This window comes from Durio zibethinus, chromosome 14 (assembly GCF_047325235.1).
Source record: "Durio zibethinus cultivar Kanyao isolate XHJ-2024 chromosome 14, ASM4732523v1, whole genome shotgun sequence".
Lineage (NCBI taxonomy): Eukaryota > Viridiplantae > Streptophyta > Magnoliopsida > Malvales > Malvaceae > Durio > Durio zibethinus.
Window position 1 is genome coordinate 24,563,420 of NC_143175.1, and position 23,058 is coordinate 24,586,477.

Below are 23,058 nucleotides of genomic sequence, written 5' to 3' on the forward strand. Positions count from 1 at the left end.
CAAAGGTTTTATCTTTAATCACTAGCATTATTCTTTTTTTTTTTTTTTTTTTTTTGTGCTGTAAATTTGTGAATGGTTCCATGCCCTCAGCCATCATCTCTGGTTCTACTGCATGAAAGTAGAACTTAAAGACCAGATGCAATGGATGAAACATAACTTTGTTATCTGTACGGACAAAAAGTCCCAAGTAATTGGTTTTCTATTTTTTTGGTATAGTTTTTCAATTGCGTGTATGAAATATTTTAGTGAGACTGTGGGAACATGTCCGGACAGGAATCAAAGTGCAATTACACCAAAAAGCTAGGCAAGTCAAATATAGGCCGGCTGGAAATGCTTGGGTTTTAGGTTGCCAATAGAATTTTTTTACTGAAATGTTTTCTGTACTTCATAATTTTTTTAGGGTAAATTTATGCTAAGATAAGAGTAGAATTTTATTGGATAAGGTGCTTTCTTATCAAATTTTCCGACATGATCAGTTATAGTATGAAACAAACAAGATGGTCTTCGCAGTGAATAAGAACAGACAAATAAGTCCATGGATCAATACCATAAACAATTCGCCTTGTGATATATATAAAGGAAGAATCACAAGGCGAATTGTTTATGGTATTGATCCATGGACTTATTTGTCTGTTCTTATTCACTGCGCATATTTCACCACAATTGGATCTAAATGTTTTGTAGATTATGATGCCAAAAGTAATATAAAACATGGGTTTTTTGGTGGTAAAAGTTTTATGCTTCCTTAATCCGAAAGGAAAAAGGAAAACTGTCCACAGTAATCCTCTCTTTGAAACTTGACAATGTTCATGAACCCATTTTTATTTGAAAAAATTACCATGATTCTTCAACAGCATTATTTGTCACCTCAAGGGTGGACAAACTTTCTTGAGTGACCCGGCAAAATCTAGAATGTGTTCTTGACTAATTCTAGCCTAATTTTTTTTGCACATAAATTGAAACAAAGCAGTACTATTCAATTCATCCTTGTAAATCTTGCTTCATCAGTAGTCATATAGCCAGCCAGGGGAGTTCTTCACGTATACGATGGTGTTGTTGAAATTTGAACCATGAAATTCAAAATATGACATTTTGGAAACCTATGAAATTCGCAATTGACCAAGTTTGATTGGTCTACTTACTATATGGTATTATCAGCATGGGAGACAAACCTTTTTCGATTCGTTTGTATTTCCACAATAAATTATTTAAACCATTGATTCATCTTCGACATAAGAAAAACAGATTACAGCACTCCAATCAAAGTTTTGTTGTAAAGAAGAGAGGAGTAAAATTATTATAATTATTATTTTGCAATCTTCTTGTTCTCATGCTAAGGGCACATAGCACCTGCCGTGCGGCAAAGTTGATGAACACAAGTAATTCTGCTCTCTCCAGCAGTGGAAATTCAACTGGAACTCATGAGCTTAAATCTTTCCCTCGGCGAAAGCACAACAGGCACATAAATGCATGCATGCATCTGTGATCGAAAAATGACACTGCCAACGCTGAAATAAAGCAAAGTAAATAATTGGACAACACGAGAGATCAGTGTAAATCAGGTTAAAACAATGTTTAAAAGACTTTATTCCTCACGAGAATCATGCTAAAATGCTTCAAAGCTTAGAAGAATAACAAAACCACAATCATAGTCGTGATCCTCTTTTCAATACAGATTGAGAGAAACCCAGCATAAAAATTGGGATACAACTTGCAGTTCAACCATATGCTCATGCAGCACTAGGCTTATAGGTGAACCTTGCAAAAGAAGATATGGGGCGATGACTGCCACTCTGCCAGGATAACAGCAAGTTCAGCAGTCTTAAGCTACAGGTGAAATTGTGATGGCAAGTAATTTGCAGCAGGATCATAGAGTCAACACTTAAAAGGCATATGGACTGAAGACTCCGCACCTCTCAAAATTAAGCTTCTGCATTAGGCTCCTGAATTTGAATAGACGTTTTTGCTAAGCTTGCTTCTAGCTCATTTAATTCATCCATGTCCAATTCATCATCGTCATCGTCATCATCATCTGGAAGAGCATCAGCATCAGCAACAGATGTTGCTGAGGTACTTGGTCCAGCAGCAGCTAAATCATTATTGGCCTGAAGATGAATGTGCAAAACAAGAAATATTTGGCATCAACTAGTCCATCTCATATCAGTATGCCCACAGCACATTAGAGTGTCAGAAGTGTAAATACTTTGCATGCATTCCAATTCTATTTCTATGATTAAAATCCACTGTTAAGCACCAACCAATCATATTTCCAAATTTTAACCATAATATAAATGCATCACAAAGAAGGGCTGAAAAATTTCCTCAAAGATGACATCAAACCAGGAAGAATACATGTTCGATATGACAATTTATACCTATGACAACCAGGGAGGTGTTTCTTTCAAACCCCCTCCCTCTTAGGATCAAGGTAGGGCAAGGTATGGAAACATAAAGATCCTCAGGAGCAGGGGTAGTTTTAGCCTGTTTTGAGATAGGTATATTCAAAATATTTTTTACAACGGTCTTACTCAAATTTCCTCTCACCAAGCTCTAATGTGAGCTTTATATTAGTTTCATTGTCAAAAATATGTGCATGATGGCAGGATTCTGTGGAAATTGATGAATGAAAGGTGATTTCGATATTTGTAACTCAGCAGCGGTGGAGGTAGCATAATGGCAGCAGGTGTTTTTTTCCTTTTGAAAGCAACAAACAACAATTTATGTCCTTTAAAATTTAAAAACTCTTATCACTAGTCATAGACTAATATTTTTTTTTTCCTTTTAAATAACCTAGAAAACACAATGCCAATCTACCACTTTTATCTAGCACATAGAAGCATCCTACACGGTATCAGAATTTCCACCTCTCATTCAACAGAGTGATTCATGAAGCTCAGAGAAGCTTCAAGGAAAATATAGAAGATGCCAAGAAAAAGAGTACCTTATTTTCTGGAACATCAGATTCTTCCTCTCTTTGGTATTTCTCATATGCCTCGGCATCATCCACAAATAAACTAGCGTCTGACATAAATAGTTCACGACCACTGCAACAAAGCACAAAGAACAAAACATTTAGACAATGACTCTGAAGAAAATAAGACACATGCATGCACAGTCTCTATCTATTAACAGAGATGTGTGAAAGCACAAAGACCATGAAGGACATACCTCATGCGGTCATTCTTAGCCCTTTCTGCCTTTTGTACAGCCAAACTTTCGTCTCTTTCTGCTATCTTCTTCTTCTTCCATTCCATAAATAACTCAGGAGTCATAGGAGTTGAAGTTGTTAATTTGGCGCGCTACAGTACGGGACATGTATTAGTTAGGTAATCTAAATATCTAACCAAAATAAAGTAAAAAACTATGCTGATAGAACAATGGCAGGTTGAGTCCAGCAAATCTAATTATTACCCGGTTCTCAATTTCATCCTCAATTGGTGTTTTTTCACTCTCTTCCTCTATCAGAGCCTTCATCTGAGACTTTAGGACATATCCTGGGGGAAGCGCATGCCTGTAATGACAATCTTTACCACCATTTGGGCAGACCCAAAACCAGCCATATTGTTTCTTTTCCACAGCTTCCAAGAAATATTTACAAACCTGCATATACATACAAAGCAGTCCAAAGTAATTCAAAGTTTGGTAAAGAGGCACAACATGAGAAACAAATATATAAAGTCACCCAGATAAAGCCTATAACTAACACCAACTTTATCCTCGTAGCCATCTGATTTTACCTCTCCCTCTCCTTATCCTCTGAACATCTAATTAATAATTTCCCATTAGGTGAATCTCATAATATGTATTCAGATGCAAATGCTTCAGAATATAAAAAAGACATCTCACACTAGTTTTCTATTGGCCTTCGTCCACAATAGAAGAAATTCCCACCAGAGTTCAAAAGCATGACTCTTACGTATAAATGAGAAAACTTATGCATTTAACAAATACAGAGTTCAGCAAAATATACATTTTGACATAATCAACAAAAACATATACAGGACCAACAGCAAAAGCTTACAATATCAGTAGGCTTATTCTGCTGATACTCCTTCGTCTTTGACTCCACAACCTTCTCCAAAGTTTCTTGATCCCAGTCCTCCATTGTTTCTTAAAGAAAGAAACCACCAACAATATAAAAATAAGAACAATCTTCAATCTTACTGCATAATTAAATAGATAAGAATCAAACAACATAAAATTTCATATAGAATTTACCTTGGTCGCGCTTATCACTGTAAATGTCAATCTTCTCCCCTTTCCTCTGAACATTCAGGTCATGTGAGAACTTGCATTTAAAACCTTTGGCACACTGTCCTACTTTATAGAATTCACATACTATTGACTTTGGATCAACCCCTGCTCAAGCACCCAATTATTAGTTCTAAACTTTGAATTCCTACTAACCCAACCCATGTAAACACATACCAACAAGAAAAAAAAAAACCATCATCCAAAAACTTAAGCCAGTGATAATCATGACTCAACCACAGAGAAAAAGCTGGGGCAATTACCAACAGGCACTTTTGGCTGAGTAACAGCAATCTTGAACAAGTCATTGAGCTCCTTTTCTTTGGCCTTTTCTTCCTCTTTCTTTTTCTGTAACTTAAAAGAATTGGTTAAAATAATAATAATAATAACATTTTGATGTCTAAGCTCGATTAGTATAGGAAAAATACTATTTTTTTTTCATTTGATTTTATCTTCATTGAATTTTTCACTTCCTAAAGAACCCAAGTTTCCAATCAATTGAACTAATTAAACATGAAAAGAGTAAAACATTTAGATTAACAATAAAAAACATATACTTTTCATACATAAAATGCATACTAATTTATATAAAATTTTAATTTTTCACATCTATAAATTAAGAAGTATAAATAAAAGGAGTAATCGGGGGAGGATCCGAACCTTTTGAGCCACTTTACTCGGGTCGGGTTTGGGTTGTACGGCTTGCTTAAGATTTTGGACGTATTTTTGAACATTTTTGCTCTTGTTTTTGTTTTTGAGACCGAAGGTCTTGTCCTCTACGATCTTCTGCTTCTTCGCTAACTCTACTTTTGAGGCTTGCTTCGGCGGCATCCCTTATCACCATCAAACAACTAGAAAGTCTCCTTTTTTTTCCTCTTAATCAATCGAATCCAAAATTTTTTTTCTGGAAAAAGGTCTGATTGGTACAAATTTTAGTTCCTAATTGATTTTTGATTATTTAGGGTTTCGGAATTTAAACGAATCGGCGGATTTGGGCGAGGGAGAGTGGCTAGGTGCGTGGTTTAGATATCTGGACCAGGACGGGATCCAGAAGCAGCGGCTGAGTTGAATCGTAGATTGTAGCCCTGGTTCTTGACGTGGCATATTTCAGGGGTTTTTTGTCGGTTTGGTGTGTGCTTTATCCGGGAAAGGTTGCATTTACATTTTTTTTACTTTTAAAAAAATTATTTAATTTTAAGTTTTTAGATTTTTAAATTCGAAAGTTTGTAAAAGTTTATAAATTTATAAATTTAAAAGTTTTTAAAATTTTTAAAATTTGTAAATTTGAAAATTAAAAAAAAATTATATTATTAAAATAAAGAAAAAATCTAAAAATTCACATATTATAATTGAGTGCTTTTTCTATTAAAATTATAATTTTTATCTATTTATTTATAAACAAACTTATAATTATTTAAAATAAATTATGTATTTTTTAAAAATGTTGTGACAATTTTTTTAGAATTTAGTTTTTTTTTTCAAAATTAATAAGTTTTGTTAGAATCTCACAAAATTAAATAAATATTTTTATTAGATTAGAATGATATTGATTAAATGGGTTTATTGAAAACTCTAAATGTAATTTTAAAAAATAAAAATTGGATATAAAATTTTAATAAATTATAAAATTTGTTCAATTTTTATATATGATAAGTTTTAATAAGTGATAAAATTTATTAGACATATATATATACTTAAAATTAAAATAATTAAAAATTTTAATTAGAAATGAATTTTGAAGGAAAAAACTTGGAGAGAAAAATTGGATGCATAGAAAAGTTCGGATGCCATCTCATCGTGTAAGCTTTTTTTCTTTTAATGATGGTACCCTTTTCTTTGCTGTAATTTTTTAATAATTAAATTAGTCAGAAATTAGATTTTAGTATTTCTTTTAATAAAAATTTAATTCCCAAAACACAAGTCATCCTCAATTACCAAAGCCCAAGTAATAGACGGTGCCCGGGCTTTCGATTTTATGAGGCATTTGAGAGATAGGCCGACTTAAGGCGTGCCAGTTGACACACAGGCCACGGCCCATAGAAGAGTAGATAAGATCTTAAACCTTATATCGACGGCATCATGTAGGATGAGCAATTTCTCACCGAGTAATCGAATCGATGCGAACCGAACCTATTAAAATTGCTTTAAATAATTAATTTTTTATTATAAATAATTATTTAATTATCAATTTAATCTAATAATATTTAAATTTAAGTATTATTTAAATTAAATCACTAAAAATTTTAATAAAATATTTTACAAAAAATAAAAATATTTATTTTAAAAATTTTATCTATATTTATTAAAAAATTAATTAATTTGATTGATTCAATTTTTAATTTAAAAATAAAAAATTGATTGAATTAATTAATTTAAAAAAATGATTATAATAAATATTGAATAGATCAAATCAAATAAACTAATTTCACTTTACTTTAATCAATTTGATTATCAATTTTAAAAATAAAAAATAGACCAAATTAATCAATTTAAAAAATCTATTATAATTAAAATTAAATAAATCAAATCAAATTAACCCAATTATTCAATTTCAATTAATCCAACCAATTCAAACCAACTTTTTATTACCCCTAACACCATCCTCTTTTGGTCCATTCTACCTTATTATCATTTATTTGGTATTCTTTTTGGGCCAAGTCATTTACATTTATAAAGTTTGCTTCTTCCTCCAGCAGGAAAAAAATTGGCTCACTAACGTTCACTAACAACAGAAAATACCTGCCTTTCAAATTCAATCCAAAAAAAAAAAATTCTTACCCAAAAAAACCCATAGAAGAACAGCACCTTGAACCCAGCATAAGCAAGACCTCACTTCCATAGCCAAGAATGAAAGACTTTGTCATCATCCTTGGCAGTTCCTACATATCTACCCCTCCAAATCTCTACCACCACCACTACTCTTCAAGACCCAAGAAACCCAATTCCTCTCTCCACAAGCTTTCTGCTTCCAAAAAAGAACAACTCTTGTCTTCTTCAATCCTCACCGTCCACTCTCATCAACACCCTTACCCCCTCTTATCATCCCCCATCCGATGGGACCCCACTTCACGTCACAACTCCCCACTCAAGTACTACGCCGAGCTTGCTTCAAAGCTGGCGGGAGATGGCCGTCTCGAGGACTTTGCAATGATAGTGGAGATGGTTGTTGCTTCGGGAGCTAATCCTTCGCGTTTTGCTTTAATGTTGAGCCTTGAGTTTGTTTCCAAGGGGGCTGCTTTGAGTATTCAAGAAGGGAAAGTTAAATGTTTTGTTGAGGTGTTGAAGAAAGTTGAGAAGCTTGGGGTTGCTCCTCTGAAATTGGTTAATGGGTTTGGTTTGGATTCGTTGAAAAGGGAGTTTCAAAGGATTTTAGGGTCTGGTGAAGTGGAAGAAGCTGTTGACTTGTTGGAAGCCCTAAGAGGTAACCACAAGTTGAGTGTACTAGATGTTATGTATAATTACTCTTGTTTTTTAAGAGATTACATGCATTGCTTGACAGATTTTTTTTTGGTTCAGGTTTTCAATTCACAATCAAGGAACTAGTGAATCCATCTTGCATTGTTAAAGTCTGTGTTGATAAAAGAAACCCAAATTTGGCCATAAGGTAAGAGTTCTTGCTATCTTTTATTTGTTGCCTGTGGGTCTCAATTTTATCATCAAAGTTGGTAAAGTTATTTCTTGAGTGTAGCTTCAATAATTTCAAAGCTCAACAGTTCTTCTGTTTTTCGGATTGGCCAGTGCTAATTCTTGGAATTTTTGCATTGAAAAGGTATGCGTGCCTGCTGCCACATGCCCATATATTATTCTGTAGCATTATAAGTGAATTTGGAAAGAAGAGGGATTTGGCATCTGCACTGACAGCATATGAAGCATCCAAGAAGAACTTGGATGGTCCTAATATGTATGTATACCGTGCAATAATTGATGTTTGTGGTCTCTGTGGTGGCTACATGATATCTAGAAACATTTACGAGGTATTGGCACACCTGCCTTCTGAAATTCTATGAAATTTTCTTGTAAATATTTTATTTGGTTGTGCTTTCTACCTTAAGGTCAACACAAAGATTCTTACCATCATCCACATGCCACACCCATATTGCTGCTAATTTGATAGTAACTGGCTTAATTAGATATGCTTGGCAGTATGTGATCATCATGTCTTCAGATTTGAATGCCTGTACTTGCAAAATTATCCCTCGCTTTGTTGCTTTTCTGAATTTTGATTCTTTGGGCTTACCTTTTGCTTGAATTTTGCTGCAGGACTTAGTCAATCAAAGGGTCACTCCAAATATATATGTATTCAACAGTCTCATGAATGTCAATTCTCATGATCTGGGATACACATTAGATGTGTACAAGGACATGCAAGTATGCCATCTCCTTCTCTTTTCTTCTATGGTACTTAATATCATTGAAGAATCTTTCTATTTTTCATTTTGTTTTATTTAATTTTCTTTTTCCATGTACAGTCCTAAGCATTCTAAGTAAACTCACAGAGGGTTTTTCGAGATTTCTAATTTTTCAGTAATTGCCTTCTCTTCTCTCAGAGGGCCATTCAAGATTTCTAACTTTAATGCTTCTCATTCTTTTGTTTCAAGAAGATACGAATGCTTAAAAAACTGGACAGGAGGTTGAACCGGTGTAGGCTCCAGTTCCAGGTTCAACCACCCGTTCCAATTAGGGGAGGATTTTAGCATTAAATGCTTGATATTGGTATTGAATAAGTATCAAGTATGGTCAATATTTAACAAAAACATGTACTAGGCTAATTGGTTTCAAATCTCATAACTTACAAAAAGTTTTTAAAACAATTAAATAATAAATTAGCATAAAAACTTTCAAGTACCAAACTGGTTTGACAAAATGCTGGTTCATTATACCTCTTTGGACCAGACAAGTCAAACTGTTTCAAGCACTGAATCGGCATTTAAACCAGTTCAACAAAATGCTAGTTTATTATACCTCATTGGACCGGACAGGCCACTGGTTTCCTGTCAACTGATCCTATCGTTCTGGTCCAGTTTGTTCAACACTAGAAGATACAATATGTAATTTTTAATGGAAAGTATGGATGTATAAAGTGTTATATTTCTGATGATCTAGTGTCAAGCTTGCGGAAGGCCAAAAAAAAGTGTCAGCATGTGATGGAGATAAACTTTCCCTATTGAAACATTCCATTGAACTACAGCACATGAAGCTTTATGCTGCATGCATATTAGCAAGATAATGTATTAAAATGTGTTTCTTTGCTCAGAATCTTGGTATCACAGCAGATATGGCATCTTATAACATCCTCCTAAAGGCGTGCTGTCTTGCTCACAGAGTTGATTTGGCCCAAGATATTTACAATGAAGTAAAGCGTCTGGAGTCAACAGGGGTGTTGAAGTTGGATGTCTTTACATACTGCACAATCATAAAGGTATTTCTTGCTGCACTGTGTGAAAGACAATTTCAATTCCTAGAAACCTGCTCAATGAACCTTTTATGATATATTATTCTCTTAATAATGCATGCACAAAAATTTAGGTCTTTGCAGATGCAAGGTTATGGCAAATGGCACTGAAAGTTAAAGAAGATATGCTATCAGCTGGAGTTACCCCTAATACAGTTACATGGTCATCATTGATCAGTGCATGTGCCAATGTAGGCCTAGTTGAGAAGGCATTTCAATTATTTAAAGAGATGATTCTCACTGGATGTGAACCTAATTCACAATGTTGCAATATTCTTCTACATGCTTGTGTCGAGGCTAGCCAGTATGACAGGGCTTTTCGCCTTTTCCACTGCTGGACTGGAGTTCAAGAGGGTATGTCAACTACAAAGCAACTAAACAACAGAACTGCACTGAACTACATAACTAATTCTCATCATCTAAGTTTTGCGAAGAAGTTTTCTTTCAAACCTACTACGGCAACATACAATGTTTTAATGAAGGCCTGTGGTACTGACTACTACCGTGCAAAAGCTTTAATGGATGAGATGAAGTCTCTTGGCCTTTCGCCTAATCATGTAAGCTGGTCAATTTTGATCGATAAATGTGGAGGTTCAGGCAATGTAGAAGGTGCCATACAGGTTAGATATCCTTCCATAAAAGATTTATCTTATTTTGCCCTTCCATTTTATGTCGCTTCTCAAACATTATTACATTATTGCTTCAGGTGCTATCTTTTCAGAATCAAGAAAAAAATTTGTTATCACATGTTTATTGACATGTTGGTGTGGCACATTTTTAGTCAGGATAAAGCATTAACCATTATGTTGCTTGCCTTTGTTTCCCTTTTATTTAATACCCACTTTGAAGTACGGACTAATGCTGTGGTCATACAGTTTTAAAAGTCCATGAAAGTGCCAGGCCTAAAAGATTAAATTATCTCACCCTAATAAATAAAAGAACCTTGGAAGCAAATGCTGGTTGTGAGATGTTTACAAGTTTCCTAACAAATAAAAAAGAGAACACTTACAGAATTGTAGTTTGCCAGGCCACAATTACGTGAGTATTGGTTAATAATAGCTTTTGCTTAAATTGCATTATGTTCTCAAATGACTTAAATTTTACCTGATAATCACTATGTTGGCAATAACTATACCTGAAATACATCAGCCTCCATCTCCATGTAGCTGTATTTTCCTTATTCTTTTATTCCTAAGGTTGGCCTCCGATACAGTACTGTCTGTTGGCAGAAGTTCTATGCAACAACTTACTTAATCTGACAACCATTTTTTCTTTCCAGTGCAGATCTTGAAAACTATGCATGTGACTGGAATTAATCCTGATGTTGTTGCATACACAACAGCAATCAAGGTTGAAAGCTTTTGTAATAAACTTGGTTGTTCTATAAGTGCTGCCCTAGACACTGTGAATGGTTTTTTCTGTTACATAATCTCAAATTGATTGCTGGATGTTAACATGTTATGCTATTTTGATTAATAGGTTTGTGTGGCAAGCAAAAATCTGAAGTTAGCTTTTTCATTATTTGAAGAAATGAAGAGATATCGTGTACAACCTAATTTGGTAAGTGATCTTAAATGATGCCTTTCTGTTCTTCAATCTTACAAATTAAATAACATTGAAACAGTCCAGGTATATTCAGCTAATAAACTTTGAACTTTGTTTTTACAGGTAACGTACAATACACTTTTAAGAGCCCGTAGCAGATACGGTTCCTTGCATGAAGTACAGCAGTGCCTAGCTATATATCAGGATATGCGGAAAGCAGGGTATGTTAGAATTTGATGCAAACTCCCTTTCTGTATGTATAGGTGGTAAATTGCAAGTTGCCTCGAAAAGTCTTTTATGCTTCATAGACAACAGTATCATTCTGTTGCGGAGTCCTTTTTCGGACCTTGAGTTGTCATTCGGAGATTTTGATATGACATTGGGAGTTTGAAGCCCAAAATAAGATACTTGATTCAATTCTTTTCTTAATTCAATCAAATAAATAAAGAGTTTTTTTATTGGGCGTCTTACCTTTTTCTCTGATGAAGCTATAGCACTACTATTCATCATTAAATGCCAATATAACTTTAGATTCAGTCTTTAAGAAGGTAACCATTGCAGGTACAAATCTAATGATACTTATCTCAAGGAACTCATTGAAGAATGGTGCGAAGGAGTAATAAAAGAAAACAACCAGAAACAAGAAGGGTTAAGTTCCTGCAAAAGAACTGACTTGGAGCGACCTCACAGTCTACTTCTTGAAAAGATTGCAGTGCACCTACAGATGAGTACATCAGAAAGCCCAGCAATTGACCTTCGCGGGCTTACAAAGGTTTGGTCAATCACTGTTAATGCAAATTGAAGAAGCATCGTTGATGTGGATGTTTTAATTATAAATTGCTTGCTTGATTCAAACTATGGTCTGATTTATCTCATGTTATTATCTGACTGCTCTTTTGAAAGAAAGTATCATCTTTGTACTCTCCTGGGACCTATCTCTTATAAGAGTTTGTGTAATGCCTACTGATAGGTTGAAGCTCGGATAGTTGTTCTTGCTGTTTTGCGAATGATCAAAGAGAACTACATCCTAGGTAAACAAAACATCTTCATTAACTTGCTTAGATCAATACTTGGAATATTTTGTGTAACTTTTCTATCAGGCCAGAAAACACTATTCATATGGATGCATCTGACATCTAAACTGTGTGATAAATTGGTACATAAGTTGACGTGCTTAAAAGTTATATTATGATGTTTCCACTAAAATTTTATTGCAGGACATTCTGTAAAAGATGATATGTTCATAATCTTAGGAGCAAGTGAAGGGCACAAGGATGCAGCCAAGGCAAAATCTGAGGTCCAACATGCAGTGATGAAACTTCTGAGGGATGAATTGGGGCTTGAGGTACTATTGGTTGAACCTCAAGTCAAAAAAGTTAGAGGGGTAGAGTTGCAGACTCCTATTGATGCAAATCCAGCTCTATTAGAAACAGTTGGAAATAACAGTTTATCCTCGGAGCCCTTATCTTCTACCAGGAGACCTGTGATTCTGCGCCGGTTAAAGGTTACAAGGAAATCATTGAATCATTGGATCCAGAGAAGGGCAGATGTTATTAGAAGGTTCTGATTATGTAACAACCTCAATTTTGTGCATTATTTTTTTTATATAATTTTTGAAATATTTTATAATCATTTTTAAATAGATATAGAAGGAAATAAGTAAGCATTGCAATTAAAGTTCAGGTCAACTGTATAGAAATGTAGGACCATTGACCACATTAAACTCTTGTGATCAAATTAAAAGAGGTTATTTCATTTGTTTCTACAGACTACTTTATTTCTCATGCATCAACTCAGTTTTATATTTTGTTCCTCATAACTGTTACAACCTATACAGGTTCTTACTTAGCATTTTCTACCAGTTTAGAATTTTGTTCTTGAGAATCATAGCTGAGAAACAAAACAAGTTGTACCAAAGACGCTAAAACTTGCTGCAGTTGAAAGGCCTAAAATCCTAATCCTAAAAATTAAAGTGATCAAGGCTTTCAAATGCATATGATTTCTTACAAATTGTAATTTTTTTTTTTTCAAATTTCCTGCATCATAAAGATTGTGAAAACTACTAATCCAAACCACTCAATCACTCCCAATAATAGAAAGTAACTCAACAGATGAAATCCGAAAGATTGCTATCATTAAGGAAATAAACATTGAACAATTTGCCAGTTCTCATACAAAAACATAAAAAGACTCCACATTCTTACCAGTCCTGCTCACAGCCAGTCCTGCTGCTGCAACTTCAATGGCAAATAAACGTCAGACAAGTATTGAAACCCAAACGAACTCAATGCCTGAATCTCCGCCTTCTGCTTAGTCTTCACCATCAAATTCAACTCCTCAACCCACCCAGGGTTCTTCTTCACGAAATCCTCCTCCAGCAAATCCTTCCCAGTCTTGATATCCTGTTCTGTCATTGGCAACCTACATTGCTCCGGTATCTTATACTTATCCAAATCACTCGGCCTAATCCCCAACCACTTGATATCTGGGGTAGTCAAATTCGCACTGTCATACGACATGTTCTTTGATCCACACCCATAAACAGACAAAATTTTTAACCCGTAAGGATCACTATCGACCAATGCCAACACCGGAAGCTTCAACTCCGTCTTCATTTTCCTCAAAAACAACCTCGTTGCCACATCCGGCTGCCCTTTCGCAGTCACAATTATACAAGGAAACCGATTATAAAACCTATCTTCAGCTAACCTCATATAAGCTGCATCTTTTTCTACCAACAGAATGAACAATGCATCGCTTTGCATATCCCCAACTCGATCGATGTTTGGAGGGATTGCTTTTCCTCCCATTCCCATTTTAGTACAATCGATCATGTCTCCGTTGTCACTAAAAATAAGTCTTCCAACGACGACTCCTTTTTCCGCGGCGATTACGTTGAGGCTGGATCGAGTGCAGCCGAGCATACAGGAAACGTCGTCTAGAACAGCGTCAGATTGAATCTGGTCTTGGAAGAGTTTAACGTCGGTGTAAAAAAGGTCACGCTTGGTGACGTGGATGTTTTTGAGACAGAGTTGGTGGATTAAGGAGAGGATTTTGGCCGTTATAGTGGTTTTGCGTACGGAGGAGATGTGGGAAAAGGGGCGGACGGTGGATTTGTCTTTTAAGACGATGCGGTCGAGTTCGGGGACGTAGAGTTGGTTGGAGGCGGAACGGGAAGGGACGGTGAAGGAGAAGCCTTGGCCGGAGAGGATTTGGTGGGTGAGCTGGAGAACGAGGGTTTCGATGGCGGATTGGACAGAAGAGAGGGAGAGGTCGGATACTTCCCGACACGTGGATGAAAGGGATAGGTCGGCTAGTGTTAAGGATTTTGAAGTGGAGGAAGAGGAAGAGGCGACAGATTTAAGTATTCGGAGGATGTGGTCATCGGATTTGAGAAGGTGCTTGAAAGGCTGGGATTCTGAATCGGAGTCAGAGTCGGCTCGGCGGCGCTTTTTCTTGTCCGACATGGAGATGGATTGTGGAGGGAATATATCAAGTAAAAGGCGGGAATTTGGGAAATGACGAAATCTAAGAGTTAGGGCATCTGCTTAAACTGTTAAGCATATATATGGTCGAGTAAAGTTGAGATGGAGTGTTTACCAAACGGCGTCGTATCTCGGTGTTTGAATGCACTAACTGAAAATGTTGCTATTTCACACATTAAAAAGAAAAACTAAAAAATGTGAAAAAAAAAAAAAAAAAGGAATTTGCCGAAAACTTGAATTTCCATATTCACGCTATAACAGACTCTAAACACGAGATTTCAGGAGAAGAAAGTGAGATGTTTACAGACGATTACAAATTTATAGAAGGGGATGTCCTATTTCTCACGAGCAACAGGCTTTCAAAATGTCTTCAATCTCCGGATCATCCCCTGCTTCTTTGTCCTGTCAAGGAAAAAAGGCTGTGAATCGATGACAAATTATTAAACATAAAACGATATCAGATGAAGTAGTTGGTAAAATTCCCATTGTCATGATGCCAAGTCAATCTTGTGGCATTCGGATTTTTGTCATCTTGGCAACGTACCTTATGTATGCATGAAATGTTCCTTTTGCCAGCCACCTTGCTGCCTGCAGAGAAAACAATATGTACAAGTTAATATACCCTGTTGTTTATAGTAAAGTATGCTGATACAGAGAAGAGTTAAATATTCAAGTAAAAATTTTAACTTCATCCCAAAGGTAGCCATTTTTGAAGAATGTATCCGCTTTATGCCAGACTAGCTTGCGAACCTCAGAGGTGATTCATAAACAGGGTAATTGTAATAAAATAGTTTGACATACCAGCCCCCTCTCTTCACAGTATCCTCAAACGAAAGCTTCGAGTCTCGTCGGTAGCCTTCCATGTACAACTGTATTAACTTAAGACCTGCCTGGCATGTCAAGCAAACAACTAAATGAGAAAGGTTGCTACAATCACAGAAATCCATTTTCATAAACATCCAATCTATGAGGCATTCGTATCATTGCCAAAAAGCAAAAGCCATGAATTGTACTATGCTTTATTTTTTACATACTTTGGGAGTAAATATGGTTGAAAGTTGAAACCCCAGAAACAAATCTTAATGCCTCGTATGATGAGTGGCTTGGATCTGCATAAACATCTGAACCAACAAGATAGCAGCATCACTTTCTTTTCAATATGCAATAAGAAGACAGCAAACTAGATGCAAGACAGGAATTTCGTACCTCCTTTGAATTTAGTTTCCTCTACAGATGTTTTTGCCTGCATTTGATAATAGCCTTGGTCATAAGTCATAGCAACTATCCAGCCAAGTTCATAGTTTCAAGCATTAGTCTTAAGCAAACCTATCTACTCATTTCTTCCACCACAGCAAGGAAATGATCAAATGAATGCATAGGCCATCAAATTAGAACAAGCTTCAAATGTAATGCTTTCATGCATTAACCAACCCACATGGGGTTGTGCATTTGCCTGTTCAACGCTCCCAGGTCCAATTAAAACAAGTGCCACACCTGATTTATCCATCACATCCTGCCATAATCTGGACTATGTTAACACAGATCGCATACTATCAGGGGAGGGTCCAACAACTTCTTATTGCATACTATCAGTCAGAGTCGGATGGGTTTTCAAGTTCAGGTTAGCTTTGCCGACTCTAGTAGTATGCAATAAGTAAAGAGATCCAAAAAAAGAAGAAGAAGAAGAAAATATCACTCTCATATAGAAGCATGCAATATTTTAGCTTCTTGGAGGCAAGATAATCAGCCCGTTTGCGGCAAAAGACATCTAAAAGCAATGAAAAACTGAGAAATATTAGGAACCTTAGGTCAATTACTACACGAATATGCAAGTAATCACCCGAAATGGCGAGCAAATGCTACAAAAGCTTTCTGATCCTTCCACAAATCAGAAATTGAAATTCCATTTCCATTCAAATCAAACACTTTGACCGTATCTAATAAATCCACAGCATCTTCACTCACTCCAGAAGATTGGTTTCCTGTTAACAAAAACAACCCATTTTCAAGCTCAAATAATTGATAGCTTCAAATTGGAACACAAATTTTGCTACAACAAAATGAAGATTTATAGAAAACGAAAGAAAAAATTAATACTTCCCAGCAGAAGCAGAGACAGCGGAGACCACAGGTGGGTTCCATCGTGCCGAGATTTTGTTCTTGTTTTTACAGTGTCTGAGACTGAAATTAAATGGATGGTTAAGAAATACACGTGTCAAACAGTGATTTTGGTTCCCAGTGGATTGGAAAGTGTTAGGCAAGAGACTTGTCGAGAGAGAAATCGCCATTGCCTGTGAATCTAAACTGCAACCGTTGGTTGTTTTATTGGAGCAAGTAGTGACACGTGGCAGAGATTAGCGATTATACTGAAAACAAGCGTACATGATGATTACCATTAACCGGCTCACGTCAGCAAAAAGTGCAAACTTTTTTTAAATATAAGTTTTTTTATTCAGTCCAAAGTCAAAAATAGGAAACATACTCGAAAATGTAAAATTAGGGTTTCCAGGCCGAACAAACAGTGAACTCTCTCTATACCATTCGATGGCGGCCATCACTTGCTTCTTGAAACGCTCGGCTATCTCTCACATAAGGAGATGCTTATATTCTTCTACTACTGCCGCCGCTGAATCCAGTCCACACGTGACCTCCCCCTTTGGAAATTACAAGATCACGCGCCGAGATCCGAGCCAGAGGAACGTGCAATGGGTGTTTATCGGATCTCCAGGAGTCGGTAAAGGAACCTACGCCAGCCGCCTCTCGAATCTCTCTGCGTCCCTCACATCGCTACCGGTGATCTCGTCCGTGAAGAACTCGCCTCCTCTGGAACCCTCTCTAAGCAAGTTCGTTCCTTTTCGCCTCATCAACTTTTTTAGATCTGTTTAAAATCCGTTTTCCCGTTATCTTCTATCACCGTTACGAATTTACAAAATTAATTTCTAGTAACTTTTACGGTTTTTTTATTTTTGTTTTCTGAAGTGAAGTTATTAATTTATTGCTTGGCTAAAGCTAGCGGAAATTGTGAACCATGGAAAATTGGTTTCGGATGAAATTAGAATAAGTTTATTATTAAAAAGGCTTGAAGCTGGGGAAGCTAAAGGCGAATCAGGATTTATTCTAGATGGCTTTCCTCGAACTATAAATCAAGCGGTGAGAATTTAAATTCGAGTAATTTTTTTCCCCAATTTCGATTTATGAGCACGAATCTCAGCTGGCTTTAATTTTTACTTTTTTAGGAAATGTTGGAAGGAGTAACGGACATTGATTTGGTGGTAAATCTAAGGCTTCCGGAAAGTGTCTTGATTGAGAAATGTCTTGGTAGAAGAATTTGCAGTCAGTGTGGGAAAAATTTCAATGTGGCTTTGATTAATGTGAAGGGTCAGAACGGGAGCCCTGGAATTAGTATGGCACCCCTTTTTCCTCCCTCAAGTTGTATGTCAAAGCTTGTAGCTAGATCAGATGATACCGAAGAAGTGGTGAAAGAGAGACTCCGTATATACAATGAAAAGGTATAGCTTCATTCTTTGGCCTTGCTTCATGTAAATGTTTATCTAATTTGAAAGAAATTTCTTGAAATGTATATACCAAATATTATATTTAGAACTTAGAATGAGATTCTTGTTCTCTGACAATCCTGGAAATTTGCTTTCTTTATATATATATATATATATAACATGCCTTCATAGTTATGGTAAATTTTCATCAGCTCTTTATTTTATTCACTTTGTGAAGGAGTTGAAATTAACCTTTGTTTTGGGGATACCGTGGGAATCTATATGCTCATATGGGGGGTGTGTGTGTGTATAATGAAAATTTTCATTTTTAGATTCTCTTTACTGCTAATTTGCTTTCATCTTCCACTAATCGTCATGTGGTGGTATTCAATTGTGCTCACAGAGTCAGCCTCTGGAGGACTACTACTGCAATCAAGGAAAGTTGATGGAATTTGATTTGCCAGGAGGTATTCCTGAATCATGGCCAAAGTTGCTGGAGGCTCTTAATCTTGATGATTTCGATGAAAGGCAGTTGGTTGCAGCATAAAGTATTACTGACTACTGTAGTTTTATTGGTGAGTCTAGTATTCTTTGCATGCTTATCAATTTTGCATTGACAAGAGAAAATAACTTGTCGGTTTTTGGGAATAAAATGGCTGATTACAAAAACTTTTGCCTAGATGAGCTATAGTAAATTTTTGTTTACAAGGAGATTCCTCTGTATCTTTATTTGAGAGAGATACAAAGGGAGGGTTTTGTGACAAATTAGATATTCAAGAACAGCTTTGAGAAATAATATTTCAAACATTGGCAAAATCACTGTGTACCACTATTATTATTATAGTTAGTATCTTCTTGCTGCAAAGTATAGTTGTTATCAAAATGTGACTTCAATTGGTTAATCCTTACCTCATGATATCTTATGATTAGGAAGCTGAAATCTAGCAAAATTGTTCAGGCGTGTCACTGCACAGATTTTTTATTAGTTTATTTATTGCTGTATTTGCATGATAATTTAATCTCTGATTGCCAATTTGACATCCTGGCAGCTGGCCGAGCTGGTTGGCTCTAGTATAGCCAGGCAGTAAGTTATCACAGCTGCATAAATGAAACTGGGACGCATAACCAGCTCTTGACTGCGAGAGTTTCAGCTGTCCAAGATAGATTGTCCCATATATATAAGAAGAGAAAATTGCTCTCAAACAAACATGAGAGATCAAATCCAACATCTATAATTTTTTACCCAAGCCAGGGTGGCTGTGGCTTCATAAAATCTGTCCTCATGGTACTTCAATTTTCCTTTTTCTTTTGGGTACAAAATAGGGGTAAAAAAAAGTGGGACACATATCCCATAGGAGATATTTTAAAAAATAAAAAATGATGTGTCATTTTGTTAATTTGATTGTGGAGTAAAAAAGAAATTACACATATAGTGTATTAAATAATTTTTTCTTAAGAAGAGCTTAATCTTGTTGTTGTAACTTCATATATACATAGTGATAAAAGGTAAGAATTTTTTTTTCACCAAAACTTGTTTGGTAATAGAGTGCAAACCAATCAAATATAAGTAAATTTTACTATATTCATAATCTAATTAATTTTAAAATATTATTTGTGATCGTTTATTAAATTTAATAGATAAATATAAATAAGGTTTATTTATGAATTATTGGTTAAATATTTTATTCGTTTACATTTTAGATGTAAATGAATTGAATATAAATTTAAAATTGTGATTATTTAGTAATTTTAAAAAATGAATATAAATAAATGAAAATTAAATTTATTTACGAAATTGTTCATAAAAAAATAAATATAAGCTAAAAAAAATAATGAATTTGCTCACAAATTGTTTATAAAATATTATATTCGTTTGCTTTTTTATTTACCCCTATTTAATAACACAACAATGTTAATGTCAATATTTAGGTATCTAATACATCTTAATTTGTTTTTTATTGTCGTGATTAATATTAAAATTAAATGCTTTACAATCCATATAAAATGTGATAATTAAAGAGATAATATTTTTATTTACATCAATTAAAAACTAGACTCGTATCATTGCATGAACTTATTTTTAATATAATTAAAATTTATGAAAAAGAAAACAAAAGGAATTCTTGTCATTCCAGCAAAGAGAAGTTTTTTGTTCTCATACTTACGAAGCCTGAGAGACTCTTAATTCCGAATAACACCGTATCAAGCACTTACCTAGATTTTATGCAAGCCAAGTTAAGGTTTTTCTAGTCATTTATCGTAACTACTTAACGCCGTCACAATCGCCTTTTTTAACAATATAATAAACCAACGGATCCTTAGCATAGACTCCTTTGACGTCCGTGGAAACGACGTAACCGCCGGCTCGATATTCCCACCTTTTGACATGCCAAGTGTCGAACGGAGAGACTCCAGCTACCGGCTTTTGATTTTGTCCAGCTCGGCAAGCCTATCGGCCCCATAGTTTTAGCTACGTGGAAATATCCACATCCGACGTGGGACTTCTGGAACGTTCCACGCTTCCATAATATCCAGGTCAGTATCCCTGGACTCATCCTAATATCTTCTGCGCTCTCCCGACTCCTAAACAAAGGTGGGCGATGTCTCTCTTCCTATGCTCTCTGTTGCTTAGGCAGTCAATTGCTGCTAGGGTTTTGGCCTAGAAGTCATTAAATTTTATTTAATTTTGATAATTTGAAATTAACTTGCGGTTGCATGTGTGTGTATAAAATTAAGCTTGTTTTGTAGAGCGATGAATTTGTTCCTTAAAATGAGGAAAATATCCGGTTGCTTTACTTACTCGATTGAATTTAATGGTTAGGTTTTAGTGGATTATTTTGACAGGATGCTTTGTTTCTTCTCCAGGGTGAAAGCAGCTTCACTGAAGCTTAAAAGGAGTTATATTTTTTTAGTGGTGATTTGTTTAATGTTTTAGTTATGGATCTCCTTAGTGATTTGCTCGTGTTTTAGGTTGATCTGTCTATATTTGCAGAGGTTTGGCTTCTCGAAGATGAAGCTATGTACTATTTATTTTGCGAATTGAAGGAGGATTTTTACTGTTCTAATGTTGAACTGTCCTTACTGTTATCAGTCTTTTCTAATCTGATTCAGAGGGGAGTGTCTAGATGAACCCTGAAAAAGGGTTACAAGAACTAAGTTATCGGCTATATGATGCTAACAAGAGAACTAGAAATGAAGTTGTGGCTGAGGAACATGTGACGCTGGAAGGAGATGATGTGAAAGTTAAGGAGATTATGCAAAATGTAAAAGATAGTTATGTTAGGGCTGTTCAGGCCCCTGCTGTGCTGCAAATGCCACTGCAACAGCCTCAAATGCAATGTTTTGTTGGCAGAGATTTCTGCATGTAAAAACAGTTACGATTCTGCTTGTAGAAAATGATGATTGTACTCGCCATGCTGTGACTGTACTTCTCCGCAATTGCTGTTGTGAAGGTTAGTGACTCAAGTCTTTCTAAGATTGTAACACAGAACAATTTTGCTCTCTTTTCTGGCTGAACAGATGCAAAATTTAGATTTGTGCCTCATAATTGCTAATCATGCCCTTGTTTTCTGACAGCTTGTGGTAATCTGCCTTGTAGAAGTTACTACAGATGCACTAGTCTAAAATGCAATGTACGCAAGCATGTGGAAAGAGCATCAGATGTTCCAAGACCTTTCATTACAACGTATCAAGGTAAACATAACCCCGAGATGCCACTTAGGAACACAAATCCGGTAGCCTCTGATCCAGATTCTAACTCACCTGCTACCAACCGAAGAAGGTATAGTTTCCAACTTGATATTTGTGATAAAGTCATAAAGGCTCTCAGGACTCAGAGGGCATCAGAACCAAAGCCCTTAGGCCTGAAGTGACTGTGAAGCTCACAATATATGACTTTCTGTTATAAAGGCTGCTTGATGAAGGCAGTTTTCTGTGGATAATTCAAATTATTAGGGGGACATTATGAATCCTCATCTTCTTCTAATGCTGTCTGCCTTAAGCTTATTATATTTTTTTCTTTTTTTTTTTGTAATTATTTTTTCCCCCATCATATAACAAGTAAAACCTTCGCGCATCTAATATGTGATATATAAGCTCTGTCTTGTTTCAGTTTTCTAGAGGTCTCAAAACAACATCAGCCTTCTTTGGGTCTTTGTTACTTATCCGTTCTGTAGGAAAGAAAGCAAGAGCAAGGAAAGAAAAAGTTGGCCGGCAAATCGAATCCAATTACAAAAGTAATAAAAAAAAATAATTGTTTTGTAAATTTTGAAGACGAAAATGGTTTGTAATCCAAAATTTAAAGATTGCTATTAAGACAGCAAAGTATTTCTTCACGAAAAAAAAAATGAAAAAGAAGATTTCAAAGTGTTTGGTCGTTGGAAGTCACGGAATTTGACCGCTATCTCTCATTTCTCGTTGTTGCTTATGCATGCTATAAGACATTAGGGAGAAAGCAATTCATAGGTTTGACATTGAAATTCACTGCATATTTGCCATTTGTTTTACATTTACACTTGATAGCAATATTTTACTACCAATTTGAGTCCATGGTTAGGTTCAATAATTCAAAATATAGTATAATAATATAATATAAAAATAATACGAAAAAAATATAAAAATAATAAATTTTAAAATGTTAATAAAAATTATAAATAAATTTAATAAATTTAAAATATATATTTTATATTTTTATATTGATATAATTTATATCATATAAATTTTATATAAAATATAATATAAATATATAAATTATCAATATTTTATATAATATAAAATTTTAAATTATTAAATCTATCGGGATGCTGGACTTGGTAGTTGATTATTGTTTAGT

The 23,058-nt window shown here is 35.2% G+C and overlaps 3 protein-coding genes and 2 pseudogenes across 10 annotated transcripts; 2 read left to right on the forward strand and 3 right to left on the reverse strand.

Moving 5' to 3' along the window:
* Positions 1-1,164: 1,164 nt before the first annotated feature.
* Positions 1,165-5,382, reverse strand: LOC111294955 (zinc finger CCCH domain-containing protein 11-like). Of its 4 annotated transcripts, none has more exons than XM_022888259.2 (9): positions 4,912-5,382; positions 4,515-4,599; positions 4,219-4,359; positions 4,022-4,110; positions 3,412-3,600; positions 3,169-3,299; positions 2,942-3,044; positions 1,914-2,105; positions 1,165-1,499 (listed from the first exon to the last, which is right to left on the reverse strand). In XM_022888259.2, exons 1-8 carry the CDS (start codon positions 5,080-5,082, stop codon positions 1,923-1,925), a joined length of 1,092 nt encoding a protein of 363 aa, XP_022743994.1. In that variant the 5' UTR covers positions 5,083-5,382; the 3' UTR covers positions 1,165-1,499; positions 1,914-1,922. The 4 variants fall into 4 exon arrangements, with proteins under 4 accessions (XP_022743994.1, XP_022743993.1, XP_022743996.1 ...); XM_022888258.2 differs by having other exon boundaries at positions 1,286-1,508; XM_022888261.2 differs by lacking the exon at positions 1,165-1,499 and adding an exon at positions 1,559-1,793.
* Positions 5,383-6,896: 1,514 nt separating this feature from the next.
* On the forward strand, positions 6,897-13,009 carry LOC111294077 (Tetratricopeptide repeat (TPR)-like superfamily protein). 3 transcript variants are annotated; one of them, XM_089744083.1, is made up of 13 exons: positions 6,899-7,672; positions 7,768-7,855; positions 8,021-8,225; positions 8,512-8,619; positions 9,506-9,670; positions 9,778-10,323; positions 10,988-11,053; positions 11,183-11,263; positions 11,372-11,469; positions 11,810-12,020; positions 12,219-12,279; positions 12,466-12,651; positions 12,682-13,009. In XM_089744083.1, exons 1-13 carry the CDS (start codon positions 7,099-7,101, stop codon positions 12,813-12,815), a joined length of 2,523 nt encoding a protein of 840 aa, XP_089600209.1. In that variant the 5' UTR covers positions 6,899-7,098; the 3' UTR covers positions 12,816-13,009. The 3 variants fall into 3 exon arrangements, with proteins under 3 accessions (XP_089600210.1, XP_089600209.1, XP_022742977.2); XM_089744084.1 differs by lacking the exon at positions 10,988-11,053 and having other exon boundaries at positions 6,897-7,672; XM_022887242.2 differs by having other exon boundaries at positions 6,901-7,672; positions 12,466-13,009.
* Positions 13,010-13,360: 351 nt separating this feature from the next.
* On the reverse strand, positions 13,361-14,856 carry RHL2 (Spo11/DNA topoisomerase VI, subunit A protein). Its single transcript, XM_022887243.2, has one exon. It carries the CDS (start codon positions 14,713-14,715, stop codon positions 13,462-13,464), a length of 1,254 nt encoding a protein of 417 aa, XP_022742978.1. The 5' UTR covers positions 14,716-14,856; the 3' UTR covers positions 13,361-13,461.
* Positions 14,857-14,954: 98 nt separating this feature from the next.
* On the reverse strand, positions 14,955-17,053 carry LOC111294079 (thioredoxin-like protein AAED1, chloroplastic; annotated as a pseudogene). The gene is made up of 6 exons (XR_016327849.1): positions 16,574-17,053; positions 15,940-16,246; positions 15,768-15,854; positions 15,535-15,623; positions 15,278-15,321; positions 14,955-15,135 (listed from the first exon to the last, which is right to left on the reverse strand). The product of XR_016327849.1 is annotated as a thioredoxin-like protein AAED1, chloroplastic (transcript).
* A 136-nt stretch (positions 17,054-17,189) lies between these two features.
* On the forward strand, positions 17,190-22,212 carry LOC111295374 (adenylate kinase 1, chloroplastic-like; annotated as a pseudogene). Its single transcript, XR_016327848.1, has 5 exons — positions 17,190-17,576; positions 17,743-17,883; positions 17,970-18,242; positions 18,631-21,679; positions 21,804-22,212. The product of XR_016327848.1 is annotated as an adenylate kinase 1, chloroplastic-like (transcript).
* Positions 22,213-23,058: the final 846 nt, after the last annotated feature.